This window comes from Perognathus longimembris, chromosome 7, assembly GCF_023159225.1.
Source record: "Perognathus longimembris pacificus isolate PPM17 chromosome 7, ASM2315922v1, whole genome shotgun sequence".
Taxonomy (NCBI): domain Eukaryota; kingdom Metazoa; phylum Chordata; class Mammalia; order Rodentia; family Heteromyidae; genus Perognathus; species Perognathus longimembris.
In genome coordinates, this window is record NC_063167.1 from 62,013,514 (window position 1) to 62,030,339 (window position 16,826).

The 16,826-nt window shown below is 40.3% G+C and overlaps 1 protein-coding gene across 3 annotated transcripts in view; it reads right to left on the reverse strand.

Moving 5' to 3' along the window:
* The window catches only part of Lpar3 (lysophosphatidic acid receptor 3), a 79,018-nt gene that overhangs the window by 33,997 nt on the left and 28,195 nt on the right, over positions 1-16,826 (reverse strand). For 2 of the 3 annotated variants that reach the window (XM_048351676.1, XM_048351675.1), the window contains exon 2: positions 13,340-14,096. In XM_048351676.1, coding sequence (XP_048207633.1) covers positions 13,340-14,075 — 736 coding nt within the window. In that variant the 5' untranslated portion in view covers positions 14,076-14,096. Of the gene's footprint in view, positions 1-11,326; positions 12,828-13,339; positions 14,097-16,826 lie in introns of those variants that run through there. The other variant, XM_048351677.1, reaches the window with a different exon arrangement.

Here is a 16,826-nt window from a genome sequence, read left to right on the forward strand (position 1 = left end):
CTGATACTATGACCCTAGATTTACAGCTTACAGGGCCATTATTTATTAAATAAAAATAAAAACAACAGTAGAAAAAAGGGTATAGTTCTTATTGTGCAAACTTTCTTGGTCAATGTTTATTAATACCAATCATTTAATTATGTACTGATGATATGCTTTAGGTACTCAAATTGGAAATCAGAGCAAATTTAGAAAAATCTTTTCATAATATTCAAGATTTGAAAAAAAAAGAATTACAGAATTTAATCCAGATTAGCACTCATTTAATAGATTTGAATTGTCTCCTAGAATTAAGAAGAAAAAATGTTTGTCAATGTGTATTTAACTAGAAAAATTGTAAAGCATTACAGATCTTAGAGCAACAATTTCTTGGAGAATAAGTATTGATAGAATGATGTCTATTCATAATGGAACATTTCTAAAAGGAAAGAATTAGAGAAAATGTAGGCTTTGACAAAACGAACATGCCCTTATTAGAGGAAAAAATGACACCACACAAAAACAGGAGCAATAGATTTACCAAGCAGGAAAAGACACTTGATTCACTGAGGTGTTTCTAAATTTGCTCATTACACTCATGTTACCCTATAGACATGGGGGTGGGACATCATGTTCCACTAGATCCCATGGCCACACTCCTGAATTATCCCTCCTAACAAGGCTTCAGATAAAAGAGCTCATTTCTAAACAGATGAGAGGGTACCATTGCCCCCCAATTTCAGAGGAGCAGCTAATTTCACTTAGCTTTACATATCTCTCAAATTCCCAGCATGCTTCTGCTACAATGATATTGAAACTCAAGGTAGTAAGTTTATTGGTAATGAACACTGTCAAGAAGAGTTTTCAGACAAGTGTTCCTACATAAAAAATACATAAAAGATGTTTCAGATATATAAGAGTTCAGTGAAGAACAACAAGTTACCCTGTCTCAACCAAGGTTAGAAGTGCTACACTTTGCATTCACTCAAATGTTCTGGTCTTCCCAGAAGACTGTCTCAACACACAAAATCGCAGGACCTCATTGCATTTGTAATCTTCATGATGCTTCAGGGATGGGCCCCTGTGCCTAGTTCAGACTTCCTGGTGACCTGCCACTCAGAACAAGCAAACCTTGCCATCAGTTAACTCTAGAGGCCCCTTCTTAACTCTCATTTATAGCTGCATGTATCTCTTTGCTTTTCTTTATGCCTCTTTCCCATGAAGCATTCCCTACAATATTTTCAGGCAAGGCTTCACTCCATGCTTCCTCATGAGGGCTGTAACACTGGAAGCACAGTTTGCAGGTCACTGGAAGAGGTCAGTGAGGAGTCCCCTGCCATTAATACTTCAGTAATACTGTTTTCTCCTTCAGACTACGCCATTAAATTGTTTTCATTACCCACAAAGGAGGTATTTGTGTCACAGCAAATGAGAGTGGATATAAATACAGACTGGCTAATTTCAAGCTAACAAAACAGTTTATCCCTTATAACTAAAAGAACAAGACAATGATGAAAAATTTAACCTTTTAAAAAATGTTTTACAGGAAGAAGAGACTCGATACTTAAAAAATATATCCTGCCAGGACAAAAGGAGACAGTTCAATACATTGTTGGGAAATTTCAAGAGGTCTACACTGTAGTTTGTTCTCCTACAAATCAAGATTGAGGAACTATTTCCTGAGGTTTGAAAAAAATTTATATCTTGTATTTCCCAGGGATAGCAGAGATTTCACTATCTCGGCTCAGCTGCATCCCAGGTACTATCAGGAGGAACCTGAGGACCCTAAGATCTCAGTTGGACCTTGTGAGTAGATCTGGATGGCTTCCTTATACCTAAGTCCCTAAGTTAGGGTCCCCAATGTAACCTGATTGGTACTCCAGAAGTATTTCCCTTATTCTGATTCCTATTCTGCCCATGTCAGCAGCTAGGTCCCTTCACCTGCAGGGCTTCCTTGACCCTGACTTCCCACTACAGAGCCTCAAATGCTCCTGACTGATAGGAATGAATATCCATTCAGCATATACCCCAATCCTTCCTTGGTAACTTCTGGATGTATCCCAGGGTCCATGTTGTTTGTGCTTCTTCATTTGGCAGTGCACCCTCTGACAAGGCCTTAAGCAGCAAGCCTTTGGGAGCCTGCCCAGTAACAGCAGCCCCTCCCCTCCACTGAATCATCCAGCATCCTGGGCCACAGCCTGCCAGCAACCCCAGCCCTTCACATGCTGCAGAACTCACACATTAGCAGCCAGATGAGGCAGGGGCTATCTATCTCAATATGGCCAGCCTCCATTTGTACTACTGAATTTACCTCAAATGCATGCCCTGCCATCACCGCATGACAGCTTCTTATGACTCCTTCCTGATTTAAGGAATTAGAGAAACCCCAATTAGAAGTCCACAAGAAGCCATTTATCCCCTCAGCTCTCCAGACATCCATGTCTCCATCTTGAGAAAATAGCAGGACACTTAGTGAGCTCCAATAGAGTAACCAACTTTAAGAGAATAAGGCCTCTCACAATAGTCTCTAGCCCTAGCCTGCCCTCCTGCCTATTATCCAAGGCTGCCTCTGGTTCATGAGCTCTGGCAAGGTCCATGATCAGTTAGCCTCTAGGAGTTAGTATGTAAGTAATCCAAATGGAGTTGCTTTGCTGATGCCTGAGATCCTTGAAGTTACTGGTAAGTGTCCTGGTCCCCGGGTCCCCAGTGTCTAGTCATGGAGTTTCATAGGTTCTACAGAGTCAGGATTAAAAAAAATCCTCAGTTTAGAAATCAGCTTTCTTCTCCTACTAGCCATAGCCCCTCCAAGCTACAGTGACTAGATTCTAGCCCACCTGAGCCCACTGCACCTTTTTTTCTGGGGAAGAAGGCCTAGGCCTGCCTCTCCCACCTAGAAGTGAATGAACTCTCCCATGTCTGACATTCCTAGTTTACCAGAATCCAAGGAAGCCTTTAACATGAGAACTTCTAGGCTGTTTCTGCTGGGCCCTTCACCTGGTCACTTTCCCTTCTATATGGAATACTTCCAGAATCTAGCAGTTTTTTCTTGACATCATTCTTGTGAACAACATTCCAAAAACTGTCTGCCTTTCTCCTCTTCTTACTCACATGTGTGGCAAGGGCACCCTAGCTGTGTGGGCATCAGCCTCCAATACCAGCCTCCTGCCATCTTTTCTCCTCTCTGCACAGCTGTATTACCTTCTCCTCCCCACTCATGTCACTGAGATATCCTACCTCTCTGGGGGAGTCCTCCAAGGACCATCTAATCCCAGTGTTGTTTTGGATTTTGTGTGTGTATTTTGTTTTGCTTTGCCTAGACCCTCTTAATCTAGCCCTGTGTAGTGTGTGTGTGTGTGTGTGTGTGTGTGTGTGTGTGTGTGTGTGTGTGTTTTGTCATTTAGTTACCTTTAGTTACCTTTTGGGATAGGCTTTTCATCTTCTCAGGTAAGCATACTCATGATTCCCTATAAGTCAAAATCCACACGGACCATATCTTCCTTGGTGGGATCTATCTCTCCCATGAAAACTGTTGATTCTCCAGACAACCATAATATAGCAGAGCAAGCAAGGTACAAAGTACCTTCAGGGTAAGGGCCATCTCTTAGTGTTAGCATAGTGCCTCACACCTGATAGGTGGTTCATAAATGTTTATGATGAGAACATACAGAAAGCAGAAATATTTTCTTGTTGAGAAAACACAAAGAATAAAATAGGCCCACCTCTGTGTAGTATCACTCTGACTTGATGAAAACAATCAAATAATCCCTGCTGTGCATCACTGTCACTCAGGCAGCCAGGACAGGTCTCTTTCCCCAAGGCAAGAGGTTGGAACCAACCAGAAAGATGCAGAAACTAGAAAGTCCACAACCCGGGCCACAGTACTAGCAATTATTTACAGAGGGCACTTGGCCAAACCTCTCCACAGATATTCATTCCTCAAGGCAAGAAGATCTTTTCTGGCATACTCCAGAGTGCTCCTACTGATAATCTGGTAGCGAAGGAAGGTAGGTGCATGGGCAGTAGTGACAGCTGTCTAAATGGAAAGGAAGGACTGCTCTTCTATGGTATCCCAGAACCAGCCCTTCTAGGGTACCCCTGTGCCATAGTGACCCCTATGTCTATGAGCAAACATCTCATCTCCAGCAAACATCTTTCACTCCTGAGTCCTACCTGGCATGTTTGCTTTATCCACACAATGAACATAGAAGCCCCAGTAGAAATCCTCAAAAGACACAATGTTAACATGAATTTGATCAATTCTTCCAAGGACCAGCACACACTAGGTATGCAACTAGCCTGGTGATATGATGATTAATAGATAATAACCACATTCTCACCTGACAGAAATCAAAGCCTTGAGAGGGGGCATTACTGAGTTCTGAAACCCTGAACCTTCTAAGAGATTGGTGTAGGCAAGGAAGGCTGGCTATTGGTAACAGGATTTGTCTAAAAACTTTCTTCTTAAAGAGGCCAAATATGAGAAACATTTCTGTCACTTGCACTCAGAAAATGTAAGTGATTGTTTTCCCATGAAAAGAGGAAGGTCTCATACTTCTAAAGAGAAGAAAAGCCAGACAAAACTTCTGAAGAAGGGTGTGTGAAAGAGGAATTAATGAAGCAGAGAGGACTGAGGGGTAGGTAGAAGAAACAAAAGGAAGGAAGCAATTGACCCAGAAACAAAGACAATGACTTGGGAATAGGACCCACTGCAAAGAGAACAGTGGGGTAGGGAGAAAAGGACCAAGACAAGGTGTGAAAGAGGCAGAAGGACGAAAGAAAAACGCCTAATGACGTCATGCTAGAGGAGTCAACAGGTGGTGTGAGTGGCAATCTGAGAAGGGGGTGGCACGAAGCAATACAGTTTTAAAACATCAGATATTGAGGATTTCTCAGTTCGGTTGTTCCACCTGACACAGGCAGGGGCCATGTGTGACAGTATTGCTGGGGATCAGTTGAGAGACAATTGCACTTTTATGCTCACTCACAGCTTGACTTGGAAGCAAGCACACTCCTCCAAACACACATAAAGCCCTTTTGTGATGTCACAAAACTGATAGGCAAAATCATCTCTGTAGAGAAGGTGCTTTTGGATTAACTGTTTGAAGACAAAAAAAAAAGTGTGAACACCTTTGGATGCTGTACCAAGTATCAATGCCTAGATGGCTTCACGCTAAAAGGATTTAACTATTACCCATTCAGCATGATTTATTTCCTTCCTTTCATCCTTCCCCTCTTCCTTTCCTTTCCTTTCCTATCTTTTCCTTTCCTTTCCCTCTCTCCCTCCTGCCCCCCTCCCCCTCTCCATTCCTTCCATTCCTTCCCTTCCTTCCTCCCTCCCTCCCTCCCCCCTCTCTATTCCCTCCCTTCCTCCCTCCTCCCTTCCTTTCAACCTTCCTTCCCTGCTCTATTCCTAATGAAACTTGGACATTTTCACTGATGAAACCAAGTTCTTTTCCAACTCAGAACAAATATTCCAATCCTAGCAAAGGTGCTCAGAGCACTTAACATATGCAGTACTCTGGAAGGATCTGTTAGCAAGATGGAGACAGTTTCTTATAAGGAGTATGTGGTAATCTCCGTACAAGATGCTGGTACTGAGCTACTGGAATCTTATCAAGTGAATGCTTGGTGGTTAGAGTCTCCTTTGTGTTTATTCATAAATATTATAAAATTGAAATGAGTAATGAAAAGTTTATTTGAGACAGGAATCATGAACCAAGTTTTATAGAGGAGAAAATAGTTTACAGGGACTAGCAATACAACTGTACAGCTTTTCAGTTTTTACAACAATGATGTGTTTTTTGGTTTGCTTCTTCAGTGACAGAGAGTGTCACTATGCCCTTTGCCAGTTATTGGGAAGCCTATCCATGACATACTCAGTCAACTTCCTCTTAGCTACTTGTCTATGTTACAAACATAGATAGCAGTAGGCTAGTCCCTTTTTTATGGGTGCTTGGTGACAATACCGGGAATTAAAATGAATAATTAAAGAGCATTCTGCTTAAATGCAGGACCAAGCTCTTCAAAGTCAAACTAAGGCCTAAGAAAAGTGGCTAATACTTAATACTTCCTATGTACTAAATGCTATTCTAGTTGATTTAGGAGCATTGTCTCTTTCAATACCCAAAACCCCACCATGACAAAGGTACTAATTTCCCCCATTTTATAGATGGGAAACCCAAGTAACAGAGGATTAGGTAAACTGTTCAGGGCCATGTAACTTGAAGGTAACAAATCCAGACTTTAAATCTCATTCCCTCCCAGCTTCCAAAGTCCTTACTCTAAGCATCTACTTTAATAAGCACACAGGAGGATATGGAGCTGTCATTCCCCCTTGTCATCACTGTCACTACTATGAAGAATAATCTTCAAAACTATCCCAGAGGGAGCTACATGTTGAAACAGCATGTTACTTTATAAATACAAGCTAAATAGAAAAATCAAAGGAGATACAAGTTCTGAGCCTAATGACTTGGGCCTACATGATTCTAGTCCCATCACTTACTTGCAAGAGTAGGGAAGACTGGGATACAACATCTAATCTGCTTGGTTTCAAATCTCAGTTCTGCTACTACTCTTTCGCAAGACATGAAACCTCTCTGGGCCTCAATTTCCTCACCTGGTAATAAATAATATAACCTTTCTCATAGGGTTCTCTTAATACTAAATGAAATAGAATGTGTAAATCACTTACAACCATGGATCATACACAATGACTATTAGCTATGGATGAGATATTTAAGCCCACTCAAGTTTCTCTGTAATACATCTGCACCAACTTATTATAAGAGTTCAATAAAATGAAATCCTAAAAGCTTACAACATGCTGGCCTCATCATAGGAGGCTCTGAAATAAGGTTCCTTCTTTTCTCCTTCCCAAGATGGAACTCTCTCTCATGCTTCTAAGATCTTGAAAAATGGGATAGCCACCCATTCCCCTGCCACTATGTACTTCATGGGCATGACTCATCCCAGCCAGAGCTGCCAAAAGTCAAGCTTTCTTTGGGCTCCAGTTTTTGAAGAACCACTAGACAGCTATGGCCATACCACAGTGAACACACCCAATGTTGTGTGAAAAGCCACTAGACATCCCCAAATTTCAATAAGCATATTCTAGACATGTTAGATATGTAAGGGTTGATGAAAACAATCACCAGGCAGTGGGAGGGGAGGGGGAATAGGAAAAAATACTTCCAAACTTAAAAAATGAGTTCTCTAGTTCCAATTAAAGGCATGTAAACAATTCAGTGTACTGACTGTGGCATATACAACATAGAGTGGAGGCCCAGAGAAAGGAAAGTCATCAGATTTACCCAGGTAGGGCTAAGAAAGATTCAGAGAAAGTAGAATTTTGAATTGGGTCTTTACAAGATCAAAAAAAAAAAAACAGAGGAACAGTATTCCAACACATGCAAAGGTTCAAAGAGGCAAAATAGGGAATGGTAACTCATTATCACTTTACTATAAAGTGCATCTAGGGGAAGAACAGGAAAAGAGCACAATAAATATCTTCTCTACTTACTTTGCATGGTTTCCAAGTGACAAAATGAAAGGAATGTATTAAAACACTGAAAAAGACATAGCACTGCAGGAATGAGGCATGATGATCACTAAAGCTTTATAGGGCTGTTTTATGATAGTCCATTTTCACCTTGTTCTGCCTAGTGAGAACTCTGGGTATTATTTCTTCACTTGTCACCACTTTGCCTCCTTCCCCTCTGCTTTGAGAAAAGGTAATGGGGATTTTGCATCAATCTAAGTGAAGGTGAGAGAGGATGAAGTAGGAAGAAAACCATGCAGCTTCTATCAATTACCAGAAACTTTAGTAACTAAAATGATTCATACTTTAAAAATGTTTAGTTTTGTTGTCCATGACAAAAATTTTCACCTTCAGGCCATGGCTGTTCATATATTCTAGTCAACAACTCATGGTAAGAAAAACATTTTAAATCACAAACAAGTATACAGAGAGAGAGAGAGAAAGAGAGAGAGAGAGAGAGATGGAAAAGTACTAGTTCCTATTGAATGTATTCTAACTTTTAATATTATTTGATAGTTTAACAGTGTGTTAAAATATCACTTCTGTATTCCCCCTTATTTACAGTGTCACCTTCTACAGTTAGACACTTATGGCAATCAGGAAATATTAAATTAAAAAAAAACAGAAATAAAAAATGTATAAGTTTTATACTATGACTGTTCTGATTAGAATGACAAAATTTACACTGTCCCACTCAGTCTCACTTAGGACATTCGAAATACCTTTGTTAAACATATCCACACTGTATAAGCTACCCTTCCTTAGTCACTTAGCAATCATCTTGTTGAGCAAATCAATTCTCATGTCAATGTTTGTGTTCAAGTGACATTTCATTTCACTTAATAATGGATCCAAAAGTACTTGTTTTAAGAGGTGGATGTTTCCCACTTGATCAAGAAACAAAAAATAAAACCAGCCTGTAGTCTGAGCTTGCTGAGCTCAATAGCCAGTTATTGCTGTTAATCTCTTACTCTGCCTGGTTTATAAACTAAGCTATATCACTAGTATATATGTGCAGGAAAAATGATAGTAAATGTAGGTTTTAGTGCTGTTTGATGTGCTGCCCATGGGCAGCTAGGGACTCTACAGTGGTTTACAATTCAGATTGATGAATATCACCCTAAGAAACAGGAAGATTCACAGAAGCATAGTTTCAAAAGATGGCTTCAAATGTATGGTTCACAACTTCCTTCACCCATTCTTTTCTCTTGTATTTCAAAACATTGCAAAATAGAAAGTCTTACCTATTTTCTGACCCCTAGATGTACAGTTTACATGGTGTGTTGTCTGATAATAAACAAGCCAACCAGCTCGACTTCTGACAAGTAGAATTCTGAAATTCTGTTTTAGTCAGCACTGTGGTGCCCTTTAAAAAGAGGGATCATATATCTTCAATGTCTTTTCAATGAGCACCAATGAGCTAGTTCTAATAAAGGGACCCAGTACACATCACAGCCCAGAAGTCAGAAAGCATGCTGCCTCAGGGCAGCTGAAATGAGAACAGAATGCCTTCCTGCCTTTTTAGTCATGCAGATTTGAAACTCACACCATCAATCAATGCCACCACCATCACCCTCAAGAAAAGACTCTATGCTCAAGTCTGCTCTGTTTGTTTTTGTGAACAACTAAAATACTTATGCTAGAAGGGAACACAAAGGTATTTTGGTCTACCTCTCTCCTTTCAAAGAGCACAGCTGACCTAACCTTTCAGGTCCAGAGTGTTATTTGCTTCTGTGACACAACAAGCCTTTGTTCCCTGGGGCCCTTCCCTGTGTACAACACAAGCCTTAGAAGTTCCTACCATTACTTTTGTTGACATTCTTTCTCCTACTTGAATATCTCTTCCTCCTGTCAGTGCAGTTCTCTGTCCCTTCCACATTACACCTCTTGTCTTCTAAGAAATGTCACCAAAGTCAATAACCCCATCCCAGCCTTTTTCTCCTTCTTTGAAGTTATTATATTATTACACTACATCATTAATGTAATCACTTGCCTTAAGTTGTTTAATAGGTAATTAGTGTGTATTTATAAACTAAATTTCTTTTTTTTCCAATTTTTTATTATCAAACTGATGTACAGAGAGGTTACAGTTTCATACATTAAAGGTGTAGCCCAGGATGGTCTCGAACTCGTGATCCTCCTGCCTTATCCTCCTTGTTGATTACCGGCATGCGCCACCACGGCCGGCAATATAAACTGAATTCCTAATACCCCCCAAAAAATAATGTAAGTAAGGAACTATGGGACTTAATGTGACTTTTCCTTACAAGATACATACCAAAAGATGTCACAGAACAGTCTGTCATTTTTGTCATAATACTTATATCCTTTAACTATTAAAGAGATTAGTTTTAAGCTATTTGTCTCCACATTATGAGACACCGTAACTACAATGATGGAAAATTTTTCTAATCTGTATAATTTAGTAAATGACTATTTTAGGCAATTAAATTCTTACACATATTAGATAAAATAAACTGGGTCTTTCCCCATAGGAGGATACTGTATAGATGCTCTTACAAAAAGAGGTTCTCTGCTGTGATGCACAGTTCACTGAAAGAACTCTGTATTGGCTACTGCCTTAGAAGAGTCTCATTTATCCATTTATTCACTCAGTCATACATTCATATTCTACCTTCCTTGTTCTTTTTCCTTCTCTCACCTTGTCTCTCTGAAACTCTCTCTCTCTCTCGCTCTCTAGCTCTCGCCCTCTCTCTTTCTCTCTCTCCTGTCTTCCTTCTCATTCCTACCTTTGGTTACTTATTGTTGAAATGGGATCACTGAACTGAACTTTAAGCTTGGGAAGATGAGGAAATTTGATCAAGAAAAGGTAAAAGAAAGAATTGGAGCCAAGTCTCCATTAGCCAAAGAATCAGGAGCTAGACAGCTGGAAAACTTTATACTACCTACATCTTCAGTTTCATTTCTCCTTCCCCAAGCTTCCTGTCTCCTACCAGATCCCTCTGTCTCACCACGAAGGAACTTCCCCAGATCCTCCAAACCCAACTGTCTTCCTGCCATTAACCAATTCCCTAGTGCTGTTTTATCTTAATCCCTCAACTTCTCTTATCCAACTTGGCAATTTCACTGTTTATTCTGGTTTTATTCTTACCTCATACCACACCTATCCAACCACACACCTCGTTTATTTTTAAATGCTTCCACAACTGTTAGCAAAATTATATATGATACCAAAGCTAGTGACCAAGATAAGCACACAAAAATCCCATTTTCTTCTTCTAAAAGTACAGAAGCCTTTCTACCTCCTGCCATATACAATGTTTAATATATTTTTAAAAAGTTTTTTCTTTAAGTAGGCAAATGATTTGTCAACACACATGGCCCAACAAATAATTATGTCTACAAATTACATATAAGCCATAGCACAGCCCAAGACCTTGTAAAATATCAAACATAACTCACTCTTTATGAAAACTATTCATATTCTACTTCAATCAGAAGTAGAACTACTGATGAAGGTGACCTTGCCTTTCTTGTTAGAAAGAGAGAGAGAGAGAGAGAGAGAGAGAGACAGAGACAGAGACAGAGACAGAGAGAGAGAGAGACAGAGAGAGAGAGAGAGAGAGAGAGAGAGAGAGAGAGATGACCCCCACCCAGCCATGCTTTATTTAGGGCAGGAGCAAGGGGTGTGGCCAGGTGGATTAGGAGGTGACCTCAGGGAAAGGGGAGGTAACTGCCTCCAGGTCTGCAGGTTACCCAGGTAACTGGGTGGAGACTTAATGAGGTGGGGACATCTGCATGTAGCCCTCAGGGAGAGGACCTAACACCCATCACTACCAGAGAAATGACTTTGGGTCTACTGCTTCAATTTGCTCCATTTCTTCATCTGGTCAGTAGAGATAATAGAAGGCCCTACTTCACAGAGTTACCAAGTGCATGCACATTCACATAAACACAGGGCACACAATAAAGGCAATATACACCTTGCATTCAGTAAGTCCTTGCTTTGAAATTGTCTTAATCATACATGTGCCTGCTGAACGCCCAATCTTATAAGGACTATTCTTATAAGGACTATCAGGACTTAACGGATATAGTGATGGTCTCTAGCCATACCACATGCATTCTGCATCCTCCATTATCAACTAGTGCCCCAGAATTCCTTTATAGTCCCTTCACTTTGGAACTTGGCAGAAATAAGACTCCTGGAACCTGTCTCCACAATGGTCTTCACTGTGGCAGCTACCAGTTAGTGAGACATGGTCTTTCACAGAAGTTCCTGTTTGCCTACACATCACAAATTCTACCTGCAACCCAAGACTGGACTTGGGTGGTGGTGGGGGAGGTGGGGTAGGGGAACAGGCCACCACCTACCATAGTGAAAACAAAACACAGGAAATGTCTACTGTACCAGTTGTGGTCTTTGTGAGATTTGGCTCTCTGTGCAAAGTAAAACTCATCAAGCTGTCCAAACTGACTGCCCTAAATTCTCTTCCTTTCCTTTCTTAATTTTATTCTAATCGAGCAGTCAGTTATAGAAAATTTGGTTACTCTCAGGGTCGTCAAACTGGCTAAAGCCAGTAAGACATAGTCTGAAGTCACCTCTCAAGAGTATTAACATGACAAATACTGTTTGAGCATCACTAATCTGAGTATCTGAAGTCTGAAATGCTCTAAAATCTATAACATTTTGAGTGCCAACACATAAAAAGTTTGAAATATTCCCTGTCCCAAGCATTTGGGACACGCAACCTGCATTCCAACTCCTTGGCTGCTTTTTTTTTTTTTTCTTCCTTGGAGCCTACCTTCACCTCCTGTGGTTTCTGAATCCTCCTCCTGGCACTTCTTGGTTGGCTGCTTGGTTTCTTTCATTGGGGGAGGGGGCATGAGCAAGGTTATTTCTTTGGTCCTCTTTGACATTCACACTCACTTTCATGGTAAGCTCATGTTGTCTTGTGGTTTAAAGAAGAGTTTCCTCTCCACCAAGACTGTTGAGTGCATATTAGCTCAGAACAAAATCCTGAATTCCTGATTCATACATCCAACTGCCTATTCAGTAGAACTGGCAATCCACTTGTGTGTCTATCATGATCCTAAAGTTAGCCTGTCCAAAACAAAACTCCTATTTCTCTCTCCATATTTCCTCCTCCTCGGTGTTTCCCATTTCAGGTAACGATATCCTCCTCCATGTCTCATTTTCATCAGCAAATCCTAACACTTCTATCTGTAAAACATACCTGACATCTGATCAGTCACTCCACCTGCTTTCTGGGCTGTGTGATACCTCTAAAAATGTTTCTGTTTGTCCCAGGGCAATGTTTTCTTAAAAGAATAGTCAGAGACACCACTAAAATAGAAGTTAGATCATATCACACCCTTTTCCAAAACTATTCAGAAGTTTCTCATCTCAGAAAAGCATCCTTATGTCTACTAGGCCTGACATAATCTGAGTGCACCACTCCTTTGCCTTGTGGCTCTCTGGCCTTGCCTCTCATGTTCTCTTCCCTCCCTCTACTCCACTCACACTAGCCTCTGTTACACAGGGCTCCTGTGCTACTTTCAGTCTTCTACCTGGATCCCTTTCCCAGATTCCAAATGGTTCACTCCTGCTCTGCCTTCACTCTCTGCTCATAGGTCTATATAGAATTATTGTTTATTTATATAGTGTACTTTATTTGTTTCCTTCCACTAGAATACTTATTTTTATCTTCTCCTATTAAGAGTATGAGCTCCATAGGGGGATTTATGTCTGATCTTCTTCATTACTGTATTCTGGTGGCTTAGTAAGTACCTTGCACATAGTAGACAATAAAACTTTGCTGAAGGGATGACAATAATGTCTCACTTGGTTCCTCTTACCTAAGACAGTCATCACAGTCTTCATTAGTTTCATGGGTGCCCTCCGGCGGCTGATGGACCCACTTGTGTGGGGGGACAAGACATTGGTCTTCCTCTTGACATACATGTAGATCCGCAGGTATACTACCACCATGATGAAGAAGGCCATGAGGTTGGACACTGTCCAGAAAATGAGGTAACTCCTGCTGTAAATGGGGGCCAGGGAAGAGCAGGCAGAAATGTTGCAGACACAATTCCAGCCCAGAGTAGGGACCGCCCCCATGAAAATGGCGATGGCCCACACAAACAGAATGAGCAATGTCACTCTCTTTTTGGTCAAGTTGCTGTGGACTCGCATCCTCATGATTGACATGTGTCTCTCCACAGCAATAACCAGCAAATTGGTCAGGGAGGCAGTCAAGCTTGTGTCCAGAAGCCCCTGGCGGAGAAACCAGCGGTTGACAGTCAAAGTTTTTGAAACTGGGCCAGTGTTAAACATCAGGAATACATAGGCAATTCCAGCAAAGAAATCTGCAGCGGCTAAGTTAGCCAACAAGTAGTAGAAGGGGAAATGAAATTTTTTGTTTTTGATCACTGCTGCGATAACAAGAGAATTGGAAAAAAAAATAAACAGGCAGAAAAATGTTCCAACACACAAAACAATCATAAACTTTGCTCCTGTCCACTCATCCGCAGTGTCAGACTTGCTCTTATTATAGAAAAAGTCCATGTGTTTATCATAGTGACACTCATTCATTGTGGAGAAGAGCTGAACACCCTAGAAAGAAATACAGAGAAGAAATAAGTATCAATCTTAGTGAAATCAGTCACTCAGCAATTAGCATTGTTGGGCCTAATTTGTTGTTCTCTCAGTGTGGATTGCCCTTATTCTAATACATCACCCCAGACCTCCTATCATGGCAATGAGGTTGCAAGTTAAAAAATTGTTTGTTTCCCTAGCTGGGCGTTGGTGGCTCATGTCTGTAATCCTAGCTACTCAGGAGGCTGAGGTCTGAGGATCGTGGTTCAAAGCCAGCTGAGGCAGGAAAGTCCAAGGGACTCTTTTTTTTTTTTGGCCAGTCCTGGGCCTTGGACTCAGGGCCTGAGCACTGTCCCTGGCTTCTTCCCGCTCAAGGCTAGCACTCCGCCACTTGAGCCACAGCGCCGCTTCTGGCCGTTTTCTGTATATGTGGTGCTGGGGAATCAAACCTAGGGCCTCGTGTATCCGAGGCAGGCACTCTTGCCACTAGGCTATATCCCCAGCCCCCCAAGGGACTCTTATCTCCAATTATCCACCAGAAAATAGTAAGTGGTGTTGTGGCTCAGTGGTAGAGCGTAAGCCTTGAGTTGAAGAGCTCAGGGACAGAATTCAAGCCCCATGAAATTGTTCCTCAGAATAAGCCATAATTTCATCAAGGGAGTGTCTCTGTCTCTTTGTTCATCATTATAAGTAACCTTGAGATCCAGTTGTCTGCCTGGTTCATGAGAGATCATTGTTGAAAGGCTGACTGACTAATGAATGGATAATCGTGGAGGCATCAATATCTCAAATGTCTTGAGTCCTACAATACCAGCTTGTGGTACTGTTAACAATTACAACACAGCACAAGAATCATGAGTGAATGCTTTCTTTTGGTGGTTCTCAGTTAACTTTTATCTACACTGTATGTTCATTAATAAAGAGTAAGTTGATAATGCCAAGAATGCCAGGTACATGTATGCCAAGTTAGTGGACATTCACTTTTTTTTCCCTGTCAACAAATGGCTTCTCTCTAACAGATCTGTTTTCTAGTACTTCAGATTCTGCTCTTTTTGGTTTCTTTCTTTCTTTCTTTCTTTTTTTTTTTTGGCTTTCTTTTAGTTTCAAGCTTGAATTACATTCACTTACTGAGAATGTGGTATAGGAAGGGAAGACTTTGGTCTTTGTGCTTCTTCCTATCATTTTCCTCACTTCTTCCTTATAATCTCCTAATTCAAACTGCATCCATGCCAATCAACGTATTGACTAGATTTTCTAGTTCAATCACTTCAAGTCAGTTTCTTTCCTTGGGTACTCTGCAATTAGTAAGTGGTAAAAATGTGAGGTTGCTATCTGTCATGATTTGGATCCAAAATCTCCCTCTAAATATTCATGAGCTGAAGGCTTCATCCCCAGTATAGCACTATTCAGAGGTGGAGTCACTAGAAGATGACTGGATCATGAGGGGTTCTGACTTCATCCATGGAATTATCCATTTTAAATGATGGTAGAAACTTTGGTCTGGTTGGAGGAAGCATACCCTTCAAAGCTCCTTCCTTCTTCTCTTTGTTTCCTGGCTTCCACGATATGAGCAGTTTTATTCTAGTTAATGATCCCTGCCATGATATTCTACCTCACAACTGAGCCACAGGTACATGGACAACTATAAGCCAAAATAAATATTTCCTCTTTTACATTAAGTTTTAAAGGCATTTCGTCAAATGATGGAAAGTGGCTAACACAGTATCCAATCCAACATGGATGTTAGAACACACCTCCAAAGTCCTGGGACACATGCGTGAAATTAGATACAAACTGGGATATCATATGGGCAAGATCTCTTGGAATCTAAAGATAAGAAATTCTGGCTAATGTTAAACTGGCAGGAATTCCAAGGATGCTCATCTGTTTATGTTTGGTGGGGGAAAGTAGGTGTTTTACCTCACAGTGGTCTGGACACATCCCATGATATGGGGTCTCATCAAAGGCGATTTGGACTTAAAGATTCTAGCCTCTAGTTAGAACAACTGTGGGATTGCCTCACAAAGAACAAGATTGCATGGAAGACCAGAGACTAACAAAAGTGTTTCACAATGAGGGAAAAAAGTGCTCCTAGCAGCAAAGGTATACTAAAAGATCCTGACTTTTTTAAAGTTTCTACTAATTCTGGAATCCAATACGACATTCAGAATCAGAATAAGCAGAGCAGGTAACAATCTTAAGTACTACAAAATAGGACTGTATCTTATACAGTCTACTTTCTAATTTATATTTTGATAGTACAATATCTTTAAATTGGTTAATTACTTATTTCTCTGCCTTCTAAATGAGAGGTAAAAATGTAATTTTTATATACTTAAACTGAGAGTAATCTCAAGAGACAAATGATTGCAGTGACTTTCAACTACAATAAAGGGGGCTCAAATACTAATAATGATTAAACAAAAATTAATTTCTTTAACAGGTATTAATCAATATTTAACTATAAATATTCAGTAAAGTCACACAATAGGCCAATATAGGTCAATATATCTTCACTCTGTTGTGATCATTTCCCTAAATTAAAAACACAGATGTCATAATTTTAACAGCTTTATACTATTCCATTATATGACTGCATCATACTTTACTTACCTATTTCCTAAGTGTTGGACACTAAAGTTATTTCCAGTATTTCTTATTTATAAGCAAGGTTTCATTCTTGCTCATTAGTCTTTACATATATATATATACATATATATATATATATATATATATTTTTTTTTTTTT